Here is a 20,698-nt window from a genome sequence, read left to right as displayed (position 1 = left end):
GAGGTGCTTGAATTCTTATATATAAACACCCACACGCACGCACACGCACACGCGCACGCGCGCACGCGCACACGCACACGCACACACACACACGCCTAAGAATTCAAGTACCTCACCCTACACTCGAGGGGAATCAAATCGCAGACCACACACACACACACACACAGACAAGCAGATGCTCGACCAATTGATCTGATTACATGACGCATACATACATACATACATACATACATACAACTGTTGTAAGTTCCCTCTGGTCTGCGATTTGATTCCCCTCGAGTGTAGGGTGAGGTACTTGAATTCTTAGGCGTGTGTGTGTGTGCGTGTGCGTGTGCGCGTGCGCGCGTGCGCGTGTGCGTGTGCGTGCGTACTTACAACAGACAAGCAGATGCTCGACCAATTGATCTGATTACATGACGCATACATACATACATACATACATACATACAACTGTTGTAAGTTCCCTCTGGTCTGCGATTTGATTCCCCTCGAGTGTAGGGTGAGGTACTTGAATTCTTAGGCGTGTGTGTGTGTGCGTGTGCGTGTGCGCGTGCGCGCGTGCGCGTGTGCGTGTGCGTGCGTGTGTGTGTCTATATATAAGAATTCATACATACATACATACATACATACATACATACATACATACATACATACATACATACATACATACATACATACATACATACATACATACATACATACATACATACATACATACATACATACATACATACATACATACATACATACATACATACATACATACATACATACATACATACATACATACATACATACATACATACATACATACATACATACATACATACATACATACATACATACATACATACATACATACATACATACATACATACATACATACATACATACATACATACATACATACATACATACATACATACATACATACATACATACATACATACATACATACATACATACATACATACATACATACATACATACATACATACATACATACATACATACATACATACATACATACATACATACATACATACATACATACATACATACATACATACATACATACATACATACATACATACATACATACATACATACATACATACATACATACATACATACATACATACATACATACATACATACATACATACATACATACATACATACATACATACATACATACATACATACATACATACATACATACATACATACATACATACATACATACATACATACATACATACATACATACATACATACATACATACATACATACATACATACATACATACATACATACATACATACATACATACATACATACATACATACATACATACATACATACATACATACATACATACATACATACATACATACATACATACATACATACATACATACATACATACATACATACATACATACATACATACATACATACATACATACATACATACATACATACATACATACATACATACATACATACATACATACATACATACATACATACATACATACATACATACATACATACATACATACATACATACATACATACATACATACATACATACATACATACATACATACATACATACATACATACATACATACATACATACATACATACATACATACATACATACATACATACATACATACATACATACATACATACATACATACATACATACATACATACATACATACATACATACATACATACATACATACATACATACATACATACATACATACATACATACATACATACATACATACATACATACATACATACATACATACATACATACATACATACATACATACATACATACATACATACATACATACATACATACATACATACATACATACATACATACATACATACATACATACATACATACATACATACATACATACATACATACATACATACATACATACATACATACATACATACATACATACATACATACATACATACATACATACATACATACATACATACATACATACATACATACATACATACATACATACATACATACATACATACATACATACATACATACATACATACATACATACATACATACATACATACATACATACATACATACATACATACATACATACATACATACATACATACATACATACATACATACATACATACATACATACATACATACATACATACATACATACATACATACATACATACATACATACATACATACATACATACATACATACATACATACATACATACATACATACATACATACATACATACATACATACATACATACATACATACATACATACATACATACATACATACATACATACATACATACATACATACATACATACATACATACATACATACATACATACATACATACATACATACATACATACATACATACATACATACATACATACATACATACATACATACATACATACATACATACATACATACATACATACATACATACATACATACATACATACATACATACATACATACATACATACATACATACATACATACATACATACATACATACATACATACATACATACATACATACATACATACATACATACATACATACATACATACATACATACATACATACATACATACATACATACATACATACATACATACATACATACATACATACATACATACATACATACATACATACATACATACATACATACATACATACATACATACATACATACATACATACATACATACATACATACATACATACATACATACATACATACATACATACATACATACATACATACATACATACATACATACATACATACATACATACATACATACATACATACATACATACATACATACATACATACATACATACATACATACATACATACATACATACATACATACATACATACATACATACATACATACATACATACATACATACATACATACATACATACATACATACATACATACATACATACATACATACATACATACATACATACATACATACATACATACATACATACATACATACATACATACATACATACATACATACATACATACATACATACATACATACATACATACATACATACATACATACATACATACATACATACATACATACATACATACATACATACATACATACATACATACATACATACATACATACATACATACATACATACATACATACATACATACATACATACATACATACATACATACATACATACATACATACATACATACATACATACATACATACATACATACATACATACATACATACATACATACATACATACATACATACATACATACATACATACATACATACATACATACATACATACATACATACATACATACATACATACATACATACATACATACATACATACATACATACATACATACATACATACATACATACATACATACATACATACATACATACATACATACATACATACATACATACATACATACATACATACATACATACATACATACATACATACATACATACATACATACATACATACATACATACATACATACATACATACATACATACATACATACATACATACATACATACATACATACATACATACATACATACATACATACATACATACATACATACATACATACATACATACATACATACATACATACATACATACATACATACATACATACATACATACATACATACATACATACATACATACATACATACATACATACATACATACATACATACATACATACATACATACATACATACATACATATATATATCAGTAATTGCTATGAGAAAGAACAAGAGCAGAGCCTGCAACAGATGGCATTGCTTACTAGCCTTGAATAAAAATGAGTTTCAAAAATCAGATCTGTACCATGTAAAAGTATTAAATACCCTTTCAATGTAGACATAGCTCAGAAAAATAAAAAAAATGCCCAGGCGGCTTCCATTCCTCCGCATACATACATGAACCAAATGGCGACCTGGTGCTGTAGTGCATGGATAATGATCAAAATGCAGCCAAAGCAAGAGCTATTCCTGATTTTAGTGTCATAACTGACTAGTACTCCCTGCTGTCAAATCTCTTCATTGCTGCTAAGTATAGCAAAAATCAGATGTTTCAATGATCATGCTGCACACTGAAAGTTTAAGGTGATGGCAAAACCACAGTATGATGCTTTAAGTGGTGATGACATCAATGAAAAATTACTTTTGGAAGGCAATGATTTGCCTATCAAAACCAGCAACTGTGCCAGATAAATTATCCGTGATTGTATCAGCAGACTTGAAGCCAACCTACAAGCAAAGAAATCAATTAGTTAAATAAAAATACAAAGCATAACAATGTACTATTTAAAATAGAGCTGCATATACAAAAATATACAAAAAAAAAAAAAAAAACTGCTCGAGGGGGAGAACTTATAGTATGCTACCTTATCTAGAAGGATATCTCGAAATTGATCTGGATGTAGATGAATATTATTATAGTTAGTCCTTGTACTCTGCAAACATTAAATTTTCCCTTCTAAGCAACAGTCAATATAACAAGATGCTTATCCTAGGATAAATTTAAAGCATAAAAAGAGAAGCAGGCCAAGGTACAAATTTTAGTATAGCCAGCCATACCACATATGGCAGTTAAAATAAGTAATAATAAAGGAATGAAACACTGCAACCAAAGAACTACAAATTAACGAAAGTGAATTATATAAAAATGGCAACTGATATAAATTGGAAACCTTGTACAAACATGGCAAGTCAATGGTTCCTATTTAGGAAATCATCTAATGGCACCATGCGCAACTAGAAACTTCAAATCAGGATCTGTTATATGTCAAGAAAGTGCTGCTCTATTATAGATACAGGAAGTCGGTCTAACAAATCAAGCAGAAAATAATGACTACTATGTCAGAGACGCATCATTCAGACCAATTTCATAGCAGAGTTTGGTGCTCATAAGGTTAAAATACAATCAGTTTTCTTTTCGTAGCACTGAATTTCAACAAAACAACATGCAAAATAAATCTCAATGAAAGAACATTGTTGCAAAAGTTCTCTAAAATTTGAGACCATGAATTTTATAAACACGCAAAAGAATAAAACCTGATTGGATAATGGAATGAACAGATAAATTGAAAAGTTAGGCACAAATGAGACTTGAACAAAATCAAGATTAAGTAGGTTATCAGCTAGAAAATGACCAACACGCCAAAAGCAGAGCAACAATTGTCATAGCTAATCATGCAGTAGTTATATAATATACTAAATATTACAATATCCAGTGTTAAAATTCCCCAGAAATATATGTGTTGTTCATTCAGTGGGAGATTTCCGCGTAAGGAGCAGCAAGCTCAGAGACATGCGCACAGGAGATGTCTTGTTCATCAATTGCAGAGTGGCTTGGCATCCATCAAGCAGCTCGATGTCTGTTCCTCAGGTAGGGTATCACAGGTGTCCGCTGTTAGCATTTGTTTTACGGCTAGGGCCTATTGTCATCCCCATATTAGTGTTTGCAACTAAACGCTCCACAACTAGGGGTTCTAGGTGACGTCCGTGTTTAGCATTCCAGGAGACATGTTATGTCGCCTTCGACCTAAGCTTCTTCTTTTCCGTGCAACATAGGTGAGGAAACTTTGTGGGGTTCCTTCTCAACTTCATCCACTATCGTTGACACCAACAACACCTCATGGCATATGCAACCCATCCGAAGTGTGCCAACTCTGCTCCTCTTTTCTTTAGATAGAAGTACATTTTTTTTTCTCGTCAGGATTGTGCAATCTCTTATGTTGATTTCTACTAGTGGATTTTACATTCCTATTTTATCAAAGCCACTTCAGATTCCAAATCATCCTATAAAGACTTCTTCCAGGGCCTTAATTGAACATGCTGTAAGATTGCCACCTCCTTCACTTGTCAGCCTTGATGCTCCTAAAGTTGCTCCTCTTCCTTTCTCCAGAATGATTAAGCCTCCCGCACCTCAACTTGGGCACTCTTTTGAGAAACTTGTTTGTGTCTTGAATATTGTTGATATTTTTCCCTCTCCATTCAACAGTACTCCACAATTCATTCACCAAAATTCAAAAACTCGTCAACATAAACAACTTTCATATTTTTAAGGCAAGCATGCTCTAATCTTTTCTCAAGAAGAAATTTCTTTGTTTGCTACGTCTCTCACACTCACTTATTAACAAATTTTCTAGCATAAAGGTAGTTTGCAAATTTATATCTAATTTACAATTGTTAGGTAACTCCTCCATTTTGCTCATTAACACTTGCTATACCATAAAACATTCTTTTCAGGCTCTTCTCATGACATTTCTATTGTATCAATAAGCTTCAAATGAGCATGCTAAATAGTAAACCTTTCCAACTAATTGTTTCAGGGAGTCCATTATCACTTCTTAAATTTCATTTCCACAACTTAATTTTCACTACTTCAACCAATCTACTCCTTGACTCACGTTTCTGAAAAATTCTTATAGATGGATGCCACAACAGCTTATTTTTTAAGCTCTCATTGGCTATGGTATTAATGGAATTAGATGTTATGACCCTCTTTCATAAGGGGGTGTCGATTACGTATCTTACATTAAGATATCGGCGCAAGATAAAATTTAAAAATAAGCCATCATATTCCACTTGCCATATTTTCGCAAATAAATTTTTTTATTATTACAAGGCTCATCCCAAGCTGAGAAATCCTCCGTTTTAGTCACAAAATCTTTCACCTGATGCTAATATTGATCATCCTAATACTTTAGTGGAAGATACCTATTATTTGTTGTTTTTTTCCAAAACCTAGAGCCAAGTTCAATTTCTCTGTAAGAAAAAGTGGTCGACAACCTATTCATGCTAGCTACATAGTTTTCATCATTTCATCATTACTGATATTATCTCCAAAAATGCTAATGCAATTTTCTGAAAAGCCTCAACTTTTTCTCATCATGAACAAAGTGATGATTATCGATCACATTAATATCAATTCCTTGGGGGAGAAAAGACTTTAGTTAAGCTTCAAATGAGCATGTTAAATAGTCCCCCTTTCCACCTAATTGTTTTAGGGCGTCTCTTATCACTTCTGCTTCAATTTCATTTCCACAAATTTGCTTTCACTACTTCAACCAATCTACTTATTTTCCTAGACTCTTGTTTCTCAAAAAATTTTATAGATGGATGCTACAACAGCTTATTTTTTAAGCTCTTATTGGCTATGGTATTAATGGAATTAGATGTTTATTACCCTCTTTCATAAAGGGATGTCGATTAAGTATCAGCCATTAAGATATTGGCACAAGATAAAATTTAAAAATAAGCCATCATATTCCACTCGTCATATTTTCGCACATAAATTTTTTTATTATTTCAAGGTACATCCCAAGCTAAGAAATCCTCTGTTTTAGTCGCAAGACCTTTCACCTGATGCTAATATTGATCATCCTAAACTAAGATGCCAATTTGCATGTTATCTTAGTTTTAATATTTAATTTATAAATGTTAGTTGATGACACATGCAACAAGTAGACATTAAACATTTTTTATGCTCATAACTCATTCATAAATCATTATTCTTTACAGAAATATATGTAAGTTTTTTTTAATATGTAAATATATGCAAGTGCAAAAGTAGCAATGGCTGACATAAGAAGAGAATAAAAAAATTAAATGTATAGGTGACTTGCATGATAGAAACCTAATTATGCTCTGGACCTCACCCTTAATTCATCTTCATCTAAGAATATGAAAACTACTGAGAAATTAATATTTACGTATTTTTTATACAATTTAAAGATTTGAGTTTTATACATAAAAAAATATCAAAACTCAAGTGTTAGACATGTAAATACATAAAAATTGTTGTATGTATGTAAATCTTCTAACTAAAAACAACAAAAAGGCTTTAAAATCACATCTAAAAGTAAAATTTATGAAGAAAGTTGATCAGCAGATGTGTGCAAAAATAGCTAATCATCACCTCAGACAGTAGTCGGTATCTTTTATATGACGTCCATGGCTGAGGCTCCAGCAAAAGAACTCCCCCCTTTAAGAAATGGTCAAAATAATATAAAGCACCAAAATAAACTATACTTTGACACCAAAAAAAATAAAAATAAAATTTATTACGGGTTTAAGAAGCCTCCAAATCTTAGAAAATAATGTCAGCAGTCCATCATCTCCCCAATTTAAATGGATCCACTTTGTTACACTAAGACTGTAAAATCTAGGGCAAGTTATTATTTGTAGGCCATTAATGAGCAATAATGAATAAAGACAGAAGTCAAAAATGTTTAAGAAAAGAGGATAGAAGCTTGAAACTTTTAAACTTGAAGGAACGTAATTACCAAAGAATTGTGTGAAACTTTTCAGAAGATCTATGTATATTTTCAACGAAGTTCTCACAATGGAATGAAACTCTTTGAAGAAGATCCTGCTCTCTAGGAAATGAAGGACAACATTGCGGGTACAAAGTTTCCTCATTCAATACTAGAGGAAACTTCTGCTCTGATAAATCTCCACAATTTAAGCCTTCAGCATATGAACACTTTGCCAAAGTACCATGAGATTTTTGTTTTCTAACTGTATTTCGTAGGTTACATCGAGCATCTTCAATAAGTCCTAATCAACATGCAGAAAAGTGTTCATGCATGAATCAAGCACACCAAATCCATCTGCCACAATTATCCAATTTACATTTGCTGGTAAATAAAATGCTTGGCATCATATGAGTAAGAAAAACTTTAGCCATTATATATTTACATCATCATCATGCAGTGGGTCAAATACTAATTGATGAAACAATAATCACACAAAAAGATTAATGATAAACAGAAGGTATTAGCAAGCAATGATCAAACAAAGTTGCCGATTATATAATACTTGTGTAAATTGAAGGAAATGAAAAGGACTGATAAGAAAATAACGTCAATTGTTTGAACCACAAATTGTTCAAAATCACATTTATTGGAAGCTTATAACACCAATATATGCAACAGACCAAAAGACCCTACTTCTAGTCCCCATGCACAATGGCTGATGATAGCAGGCAAGATCTGCCAGACACTAATATTTGGGACTTTACAAGTCTCAAACTGCTATAAGACTGCTAAGAAGTGTGGAAACAAAACCTTTAAGAAAAAAGAGCTAGGATCTCGGGTCATAATATTACTAGATCCTCAAGAATGGTGACCATAAACATGGAAGAGCTACTCTGTATAAAGCCAAGGCTTTCAATATCAGTTTTGGCTTTTCTGTGAGTTCATAGTGTGTGAATACAGGCTTTTGGTTTAGAGGGTCAAATAAGGACGCATGGAGAGAGAGATGACGGGCGAAGCTGCCTGTAAAAGGGGAGAAAAAAAAATTGTGGTGAGAGCGGGAGGCCAAGGGGAAAGGCCCAAGCACACCAAAAGTAGTGGCTTCAAGATGAATTACAAAAGAATAGATGGTTTATAGGCGATTCAAATTTATAGCCTACATTTACCATTCACAAAATTCCATCTTAGTACCTAGTTCCCTTCCAAGGTCATAATGTAGCACCTCGTTAATAAGGGGGTGTGAAACTATGCAGGTTAGACCACTTACAGAGAGTAAGGTGGGGAGTCGAAGAAGTGAACCAGTGTGATTTCGATTCCCAGGACATGAAATAGGAAGACAAAGCAAAGAGACTAGAGGTGCGAGCAAGTTTGTTGTTATAAGGTTGGCAAATCAGTCTAAGGGGATGATCTACTAAGTGAACTAAGACCTATATCGGGGGACAAGCAGTGTGCCTTCAGCTTTAATAAGAGAGAGAGAGAGAGGCATAGGAATAGAAGGCAAAGGAGTGAAATCGGAGATGAGTGTGGCCAGACTAACTTGGGAGGAGTCATGCAAGCCAAGACTAACTTGCGTGTTTTCATGCAGCATCAAGTAGATCAAGGGATAAGATGAGTTCGATCGGATAGACACACGAGGCCAAGCAAGGCACTTGAATAAGCACAACGTGTTAGCTAAGCATAAAGAATCAACCACTGCAAACTTTTCTTTTCTGGGATGAGAATGATTTGAATTTGGAGAAGAATGCGTAAAATTTCTTTTCATCGAAAGTAAATTGATTAAAATATTTTGTTAGGGTTGAAGGAAGATTATCAACAAGCAAAGTATTTATAATAAAGGAAGAAGACATTTAAGGTTGCTATTGTTGGAAGGTAAAACTAAGCTCAATACTAAATTTTTATTTTTAGTATATTTATTTAATTTGTTAGAGAAAGCAATTCAATATAAGTCTTAAATGGAAGGAATTATTGAAAATCATTAGTATTTTGAATGTGTAAAGAAATAAGTCTTTCTTAAAATTTAAGCATCCTAATACATTCAAGTTTATTAGAAAAGACTAATACATAATTTTATTTATTGATAAAAAAATGTATATTTTTAATTAATGATAATACATTGTTGTTAAGATGATCAAATTATATATAAATTCATATGACACTTATGAATAATGATTAAATAACTAAGTTTTCTTATTACATTATTTATAATTAAACATCGTAATTTGAAGTGGTGAGAATCAAAGTTTTTATAAGATAAGAATTATTCGTATTATATAATATTTAATAAAATAAATTGTACATTAATCAATGAGGATAATTTTCTAGGAATCAATCAAGTTGAAATATAAATTTATTTTCTTTAAAAATAATAATAATAATACATGAGATAATTGAAAAGGGGCAAATCAAGGTAAATATATGAGAGAAAATTTAAAGAAAATCAAAGTAGTAAATTAAAAATAGTAGTAATTAGTCAGAAGTTTAGGAATTCGACCAAGTACAATCTTTTGGATATTGTCGTTTAAGGGTGCAAGAGAATTTGAATTGTGCATGTCTTATGTATATATTTGGGTATGATCTACAGAATTGAGTATTTGAGGATGGGAGGATAAGGCTTAAGGACAAGTATTTGCACAATTTGAGAATGGATAATCACATTCCTGAATGAGAGTATTATTTCCTGCTTCTGAATCTTATGCACATAAGCAATATGTTTATAAATTATTCTTTTTGATAAATCTTATTACTGTAGATGATTTATCATATTGCAAGAAAAGAACATAGAATTTAATTTTTATTCCATAATTGTTTATGAAGTTGTTTATCTCGGGAAACATAATATTAGGACATCTAGATTTCTTTATAGATGAGCATATGCTTTTGAAGAAACAAACTATCTCATAGAAAGATAGTGAAGTATGAAGAAATATGAATGCTGGTAGGTGTAAGCTAAAAAGAGTTCACCCCATTATAACACTAGTTGAAGACGTCAGTGTATCTACAAAGTTGATGTGTTGCTACCACTTCAGACAATTTTGGAGTTAAAACTACGCCCCGTTGTGCCAATAGGGGCAGTTACACTCAAGTTCATCTATTTATTTAAAACTAATGGCTCTGATTAGAACTAATCATTCACAACCATTTCCAACCATATAAACCACCATCTTAAGCTCATTCCTTAAAATAATATTTAAATCATCTCAAACTAGCACAATCTGGACTAATCTTGACATTCCTACAATTATATAATACTAAGTCACCTATCATCGACCAAAAACTCAATATTTATAGAATTTTTCTAACCTTTAATTTTACCAAAAACTCGCCCACTACCATCATTTTGACCATTTTATGCTTTATGACTCGGCCTCAATCAGTGCTAATTAGAATTCTTCCTTGTGAAAAGGTATAAAAGACACAATACATGACCCATAAAACTACATAATAATAATAAAACTAGTTCATTTATTTTGAATAAGTGGTATAAAGCCATGCAATAAAGAAACCTTTATTTATTAACAAAGGATTTTCATATACTTGATTTTATGCTTGTTCATAAATTACCAAATTATATCTTGAGAGATTAATTATATGAATGAAGCTCCACAAACACCTAATAAATATTAAAACTATAAAAGCACAAAATGGGGTAAATAAACACTCAATCAATGAATAACTATAGAATAAAAGGCCCAGTACAGATAGGTTTTGTTAAAGACACTAGTAAAAAGAGAAAAAATTAATTAGGTTTTACATACATACAACTTATCCTAAATTTATATAAAAAATACAAATTTGAATTTTTAAGTATGAGGCATGTTCTATCTGCTTTTAATCATTGCCTCTGCATAGTCCTTGCCATGGTGATAATGCTCTATTGGGATTTACGCTCATATATAGGTCCATACAACGTCTTCCAATCCTAAAAAATATACATATAGAAACCACACATCAATAGGTCGGGCCAATGGAAGAGGTAAGCTAGTAAAGTATCTACATACAATGTAAAACATGAATATGTTTTATTTGCATACCCTCATCTTTAGGCAAGGCCTCATACAAAAGAATGCATATACAACTTTAATTCTTATTACACACACACAAACAATAAAACATAACAAAAATGCTTCATGAAATGTACAACCAGCACAAACACATCATATCAGCTAAATAATGAGACAAATTTCTAGATGCATCCTAAACTAGCAAGCATCTCCTATTAATAACAATAATGAGGCAAAAAATGTGAGAGATTAGACTGGAAGAAAGATTTAGAAAGATTTATGTCATATTATCTAAAGAAGACAACCAAATATGGTCTCCCCAAAAAATCAAATTAAAATAGAATGTCATCCTAATCTAATAATTTTTTAAATTAAATTTATGGCTTTGAAAATATAAATAAATACAAAAAAAAATTTTATCATAAAGAAGATTTTGAGTAATGTTGTCTTACATATAATTTAAATGCTTATGTAGCAAAACTCAAGTTTTGTACCATTAGCACAATTATATGAGATCAAATTATAGCATATCAATTTTAGTTGTTTGATGAGTATGCTCGCAAATAAAATGAACTATTTACCAAAACCATAGGTCAAACCTATATCTAGGGCTAGGTTCACTAGATAGCTAATATGCTGACTAAAGATCATAATGCAAATGCATCCTAATACACATGAAGGGTTAAATGAATTATTGAAGAGGGAACATCATCAATCATTCAGCCTAAATTTAGAAGCTTAAACAAGCATATAAATGACTAAGAGGAAGATTAAAGCAACTGTAGGGGTCCAAAAACTCCTAACATAAAAAGAAACTTAGATAAGAATAACTTGCCAAAGCAAAGAAGGGTCCTTAGAGGGTAGGGGTCCACTAAAAGGATAAACATTACCATAGTAGATATTATCATCAAAGGTACGAAGGTCCCCTAGTGAATGTGGGTCCACAAGGTGAATGGACATTACCTGGTGAATGGAATTTACTTATGTGGGGATAATTTAAAAAAAAAAAAAAAAAAATGCCAGTGGGTAGGACTCAACAATAAAGGGATGGCGCAAGAAAATCTAATGCTCGATATGGGCAACAAATGAGGGGATACATGTAGAAATAAATTATTATGATAAAGCAATTAGGAATTCTGAAGTTATTCTGCAAACCGAATGCATAAAAGTCCAATTAGAAGAGTTAAGATGTGAGAGCTGAGAAGTGTGTGATGGAAGAGAGAGAGAGAGAGCTGACAAATCTGTGATGATAGACATGTACTAGAAAGGAGCTAACAAATAGATGATTTTGCAAGACAAAAAGAAAGTGTAGCCATTCAATGAGATTCGAAGACCAACAAATGAATGAGAGTCATGCTAATCAAATGTGATTTGGAGAAGTCCTAATTGCTACTCAAACTAGTCTTTGTCATAAAGATGCATGGGTGGCAAAAAATAAATACATAAAAAGTACATTCCCCACATTTTAAAATTTGTTATGAGATATTCAAAAGGAAAAGAAATAAATGTATTTTTCAAATTATATCCTCTATCGGGATTGTAAATCATCATTTCCTCCATAGGAGTGAAAAACACTAGAGATTAATCATTTTGTAAGAAAACCAAATATTGAAAAATATTTTTTATTTTATTGCTTGTTCTGTGTTTACTTGTTCTTTTGCACAAAATGTATTAAGAGGGCTCATACCATAATCAATTGTTGAATCAAGTAAGAATGGTTTGTTAGTCAAGTAGATCAGCTATTTTAACTTGAGCATCTAGGAAGAGTAATCACCCACCGTTATAACATGAGTGCAACATATGGGCGTGGTCCTAATAAAGATGGCATCATATCACGTAGTGTTAGTGGATCGAAGTTAGTGTTATGTCCAAGAGCAACTTTTGCAGTATTCTCGCCATGTAGCAAGCCAATCATGTTGGGATGTTAGTGAATCAAATTTATGATGACCATTCATAAAATTAAAAGCAATTTAAAAAGGTTCACAACCACTGAGCAAGAGCAGTGCCTCATTAGCCCAATAAGCAACCAAGGAATTAGGCGTGTAATGGCTCACCTCACGTAGGCTATAAATAGAAAAAAAGGTTATTATTGAGTAGGCTAGCCATGTCTACCATCACCTTGAATCTCCCTATAGATTAATATAGCATTTTGCAGCACACTACAGAAAACAAGCAATTAAAAGTGAAGACAAAAAATGCACCATGAAAGCATAAAATGCATCATTTGTTTTATTAAATGCATTTGACTAGGAAGTTCGGAGATTACAAGTAATGGTAAGGGGTGTGGAGGCTATTAGGAGAACCAGTCAATCAAAGGAGTACCAAATACCTTCAAAGATGTTGGTTGGATAAACGCAATTGAGTTAAAAATTCATCCGGGAAAAAAATCTATAGATAATCGTGCTTGAATGGATTGTCCACTTCCATAAACTCCAATGCGGCAGGATTATTGAAAGTTGAGCGTGTTGCAAAGCATGTTAACCTCTCAAGCCTTAATTGAATGGTTTATAGAAAAATAAAGCTTACATAAAATAAGTTGGGGGAAGTAAAAACTTACATGATGTGTGATAATATATACTGTGTGGTACTATTGGGTGTCATGGAAGACATTGAGAGAAAGAATTGGATGGCAAAGGCAAAATAAGGTTGAGAGCCATGCAAATGAAAGCACAGGAGGATTGGTAGAGGTAGGCATAGGCCAATAAATAGGTGCCATTTGAACAAAGTCTGTTATGCAGGCAAGTGCTCATAGATTCTAACAAGTGACTTTGATAGAATGAATTTGATGTGAAAACAAATAGAAAAACTAATAGAAGCCAAAATAGGAAAACATGTTTAGCAAGTATCAAAATGATGATGCCATGTCAAGAAATTAATTGTCAGAGAAATTTGTTTTAGTCACTAATAGGAGGGCACACAAGGAAGTTGTTAGCACACAAGTGCAGACAAAAAGGCGATCAAAGGGTGGGCTTGAATGTTAATTTAGATGCCTTTTTTTGAAAGGTTGGTCATCATCTTTGGGGTTTTTCAAAGAAGCAAAGTAGGAGTATGTCCCCCTAAAGCCGATAGAATGATAAGTTCAGAGTCCTGACTTCACATGCTGCTCGAGTTCAAAAAGAGTGATGTAGTCTCTAAATGACTCATTCTACATTTTCTTATCGTTAGGGAGGGCTCAAGGAGTGATGACCTATCCTATGGGAAGGGATTTTGTCAGTAAGAGAGTGGATGAATAAGTGATGCCTCAAATAACTCGGTGGTGTATGGTGCTAGAAAGACATGGAAACAACGGCCAAAGAATGGTACCCTTTGGCAACAACATCTTGCCCCCATAACGAGATGACAACATGCTAACCAAGTAGAGAGTCGAACGTGACAAGTTAAGAGACCAATAAGCATGATACAGAGAAGAAGCATCAAAAAATTACATCAAAAAGTTGATATTTCTAGAGAAATTATCAAAATGAAACATAATGAGAAAGATCTATCACAAGGGCTAGTATTTTTCCCAGAGAAATGAAATGACTTCTTCAAACATTCCCAATGTCAATTTTATGGTGCCGACAAGAGAACCATATATTTAACACTTGTTTTTGGTCTAGAAAATCAATGGAGAATGCATGGAGAGAAGGAGATATACAGAATAAGTTTACAAGATAAGCTACTCCCTGCAAAGGGGGAGAAAATAAAGCAGCGCGAGAAAAATCCCATGATTAATGGTCTCAGCTCTTCGAAAGGAGAAGCGATGACTCAGATGAATCATGATGAGCATGACAATTTTAAGTAAATTGACTTAATAAACTACTTCCATGATGCAAAGTGAGAGTATAATTTTGTTGGATAAAAAAAATATATTTACAAGATGTCGGTTTTCTATATCATGTCCTAAAGAAGTAAAAGAGGACCACAAACAAATGAATATATATATATATATAGACGATGGGTCGTCGTTCCCTCACTGCTAGGGTTTCGCCTCATGACGAACCCTAGTGTCTGCTACACTTTCGTCGTCTACTTCGTCTGGTCACAGCGGTTTCATCTGTCGCAGCATTTTCGTCCAGCGATTTCCTCTTTCACGTCAGTCGCAGCGATTTCGTCTGTCGCAGCATTTTCATCCAGCGATTTCCTCTTCCTAGTCTGTCGCAGCGACCTCTTCTGGTCGCAACGGTCTCGTGTCGTTCATCATACTCGAAGACGGATGACAGGATTTCACGTCTGCTTCATCTCGCGTCCCATTTCGTCGGCGGCAGTCGGCAAGCTGCGCCACGCTCCTGTTGTGCTTATGTGAAGCACGCTAATGGCCTCAGGCTTTTCCAACGTCGCCGCTCTCGTCGGTGATAATCTCGCCAAACCCTCCGACGCTACAGTGGTTCACAAACGCAACTCTCATTTCCACCTTGCAGATAGCCCGATATTCCCGCAGATGTACCATGATTCTGTTGCAGGACATGAAGATTGCAATCTCATCAAAAAAATAAAAAAAAAAAGGCGGGCAAACAAGCACTATTCTTCTCTGATGCTGAAATTTCAACTCGTGCAGGAAAATACAAATTTTTACTAGTTGAATAGTTCCAATTAAGTCCCCCTAAGATGAAGATTATCAGGAAGTTTATTGAAGATTTCAAACTAGTTGGCAGGTGGGTCTTTTCGACGGAAGACATGTTATGATACAACTGAACATAAAAGAAGATTACACAAGTATTTTATCAAAAAAATTCATCACAATCGAGGGCAATCATATGAAATTCCTCAAATGGACCCCTGATTTTGATCCCAGTCAAGAACCCCCAATTGTGCTTATCTGGTTCTCATTATCTGAACTCAAGCTTCAATTATTTGACCTACCTACTTATATACAATTGAGACTATCCTTGGAAAGCATTTGCAGGTAGACGCACCTACAGTTCATTTCTCAAGGTCCTCTATTGTCAGAATTTTGATTGAAAGAGATATTACACTACCAGATATTGAAGAAGTTTGGTTTGGTTCTGCTCATAATGGTTATTGGCAAAAAATCATTATGGAACAAAAACCCCATTACTGCAAGCACTGCAAGATGTTTGGACACCCGCAAGAGAAATGTTTCGGATTGCACCTACAAATGAGAACAAATAGTCAAAAACAGGAACATGTTGTTAGTGCACCCCACGTGCCTGAACGCGCTCCCAACAAATTTGATGACAGCCAACCTGATGAGGGAATCACCACAAAACAGAAAATGGTGTCTGCCCCTGGGAACCCTTCTCCTGACCATACTATAAGGGAAAATGTCCGGACCGAAAGTCAGGATAGCCCCGCAACTCCTATTCAGGAAGCATCAAGTGCAGAGGTGACAATTCACACTTCACATACACTGGAACATATCGTTGTGCCAACAGCTACCTTTCTTTCTACTGACTTTCTACTGAGGTTTTAATATCTAATCAGACCGAGGATCACATGAGTTGGTCTTCACATGAAGAATGACAGTTTTACACTTCTCGACGGAAGAAGGCCGAGGGCACACTCCAACTTGGAAACTTAATGGATGATACTTTGGTTACTTCTGGCAATGGCACGACACTTCAAAGTTTGTTATTTGACTCCGCTCCTAAAACTAGAGGGAAAGGCAGAAATAAACTGGACCGTCCCTAGCTACTTGTTTTCTGCATGTCTTTTTTTGCATTTTTAAATTTTTTTGAGTCTATCTATATCCTTTTGTTGGGGTAGTACTTTACTTGGTATTGTATGGGTAGGGTGCCTCTATTGGGCTCTATTCATACAGTCTTTATGTATCTTTTCTATTTCATCAGTCATTGGGCTTTTCAAAAAAAAATGTGTATATATATATATATATATATGTATATGTATATATGTATATGTATAATCAAGAAGGGGGAATATAAAGTGGAAGCATGAGAAATTTTCAAAAAAAAAATATTTCTATTTCATTTCGTCGTGCCCCTTCTAAGGCCCAAAGTCCTTTATAAGTACAAAATGAGGCACATTTTGACAATCAATAGAGATAAGGTGAGCACACATGACAGCAAGGGTAATAATACTCAGATTATGGCAAACACGTTAAGTTGGTTAAATACTGAGGAACCATGTCATCAACTTGAAGATTGATGAGTTTGTCGCATCGAGAAATAGGCTAAGGCTAGTCAAGCATCAAAAGATGAGTGTAAAGATCATGAAGGTGAATGGGCTAGTCACATGCCAAACATGATCGGATACCAACCTATTTTTGCAAGGACCATTTAATAGCTCAAAGGATATGATTTTCATCAACATAGGATGTCACTTGAATAGCAGTCACGTATGGGCGTTGATAATTGAAGATGCGGTAGGTAAAAAAAGACAAATCACGACACCTCAATTTGGGTGGGTCATCAACCAACAAAAAAGGGTGCCTGTAGAAAGAAGTTGCAATCCAACACATGTCCATAGGAGTTGGCATATAAGATTTGGGAAGTGGAAGTTGGCAAGTGTTTATAGGAAGGCAAGGGTGTGGAATTAAACATCTGGAAGTCATAGTTAACATGAATGTGCAAGATGCTCAAAATCCCCTTATGTATGTTGATAGAAGAGCAAGCTGACATTAGTATATGCTAGATGAGTGTTGAGAAGTAGGAGTGGTTGGCGCAAGATAACTAAATAAGGGCGGCCAACTATGTAAAAAGATTAGCGACAGACTAGTGACAGGTAGATTAAAAGCTAGCATAAAGGGTCCCAATGGATGTTCTAGCCCAATAGTGTCATTAAAAATAAAAAATAAATAAGAGGATCTAAGACTAAGTGTAAAAATTATGATATTCCTCAATGAATGTTTAAGAATCAATGATTTTAGTATAGATTTTTAATTCTAAATTACTTTTTTTTTTTAATTATAAAATTTAAAATAAAAAATGCCTGATAAAAAATATTCAAAAAAATAAATGTACATAATTTTATGGATATCTAATATGACAGAAATCAATTACAATAATCCTAAAATCAATTTTGAGCCTACCATACAACTCATATGCATTGAGGCATACATTGTAGTAACTCTTTCTTTCAATTCATAGTTGTGTTATTTTATTTTTTTGAATTTGTATGCATCATACTGATACAAATTTCAAATATAAGCTATAACGCACTTGAGGGCCAGAAATGTATAAGAGGTTGCAAGGAAGGCATTGTTAAGATTGTTAAATTCAATACACATGCCCACTTCCCATTTGACTTCCTTAATATTATGAAATTGGTAACCCCTTGTATTTCCTAAACATAGGCGAATCAATGTATTAGGTCACAACTCATCTCAATTCGAGCATTGATCCAATTAACCAAGTAAAAAAACTAATATGACTCGAAAATTAAACTCAATCATAAAATCAATCTGTATACGATCAAGCAGATTGAATCTAAGTTGGGACAATCCAATCCCATTTAAGATCCAACCCAATGTATGATTAATTCTTATATATATATATGTGAATTTTTTGAATAACTTTTTTCTCTATGAATACATAGATAATTCACCTATAAATAGGCGTTTACAAGAAATAAAACAAGGAAAGAAATCTTCCTACAATTAAGTAATTCCTATAATTATAGAATAAACATAAATACCTATAATTAAGAATTACTATTTTTATACTATCACAAAATATAGCAAGTACTAAATAACATTAAAGTAAATAATAATGAGCGTAATTCCACACTCCCCCTCAAGATGGGTTGTACAGATTGTACATGCCCAACTTGTTGGTTAGCTCATCAAAACTGGACTTAGGGAGAGCCTCGATGAGAATGTTTGCGGTTTGGTCTCTAGAAGGAGTATAGACCAATTCAATGATTCCATTGTCCACCTTCTCTGAAATGAAGTTCCGATCAATCTCAATGTGTTTCGTTCGGTCATGATGAACAGGATTCTTTGCGATACTTATTGCAGCTTGATTGTCACAGAACATCTTGATAAAATTTTCTCCCATAATTCCAAGCTCTTTGAGAAATCTTTTGATCCACATTCCTTCACAGATTCCAAGTGCCAGTGCTCTGTATTCTGCTTCTGCGCTACTCCGAGAGACCACCGATTGCTTCTTACTTCTCCATGTCACTAGATTGCCGCATACATACGTGCAATACCCAGAGGTTGATCGTCGGGTGGATATATCTCCTGCCCAGTCTGCATCAGTAAATACTTCTACCTTTTGACTATCATTCCTTTTGAATAATAATCCTTTCCCAGGTGTCATCTTTAAGTATCTTAAAATACGGTTGACAGCTCCCATATGTTCCTCAGTAGGAC

General features: G+C 33.5%; 1 protein-coding gene across 3 annotated transcripts in view; it reads right to left on the bottom strand.

Annotated features, from left to right (window-relative positions):
• Window positions 1-4,171: 4,171 nt before the first annotated feature.
• LOC110035981 (probable RNA methyltransferase At5g51130) overlaps window positions 4,172-20,698 on the bottom strand; it is a 41,389-nt gene continuing 24,862 nt past the window's right edge. For all 3 annotated transcript variants that reach the window (XM_020740319.1, XM_020740320.1, XM_020740321.1), the window contains 5 exons: window positions 8,456-8,729; window positions 8,238-8,325; window positions 8,089-8,154; window positions 4,550-4,618; window positions 4,172-4,412 (listed from right to left, as the gene is read on the bottom strand). In XM_020740319.1, the coding sequence (XP_020595978.1) occupies window positions 4,323-4,412; window positions 4,550-4,618; window positions 8,089-8,154; window positions 8,238-8,325; window positions 8,456-8,729 (587 nt within the window). In that variant the 3' untranslated portion in view covers window positions 4,172-4,322. The remainder of the gene's footprint in view (window positions 4,413-4,549; window positions 4,619-8,088; window positions 8,155-8,237; window positions 8,326-8,455; window positions 8,730-20,698) is intronic.

This window comes from Phalaenopsis equestris, unplaced genomic scaffold (genome assembly GCF_001263595.1).
Source record: "Phalaenopsis equestris unplaced genomic scaffold, ASM126359v1 Scaffold201156, whole genome shotgun sequence".
In the NCBI taxonomy this organism is placed as follows: domain Eukaryota; kingdom Viridiplantae; phylum Streptophyta; class Magnoliopsida; order Asparagales; family Orchidaceae; genus Phalaenopsis; species Phalaenopsis equestris.
This window is presented reverse-complemented; position numbering and strand designations above follow the sequence as displayed.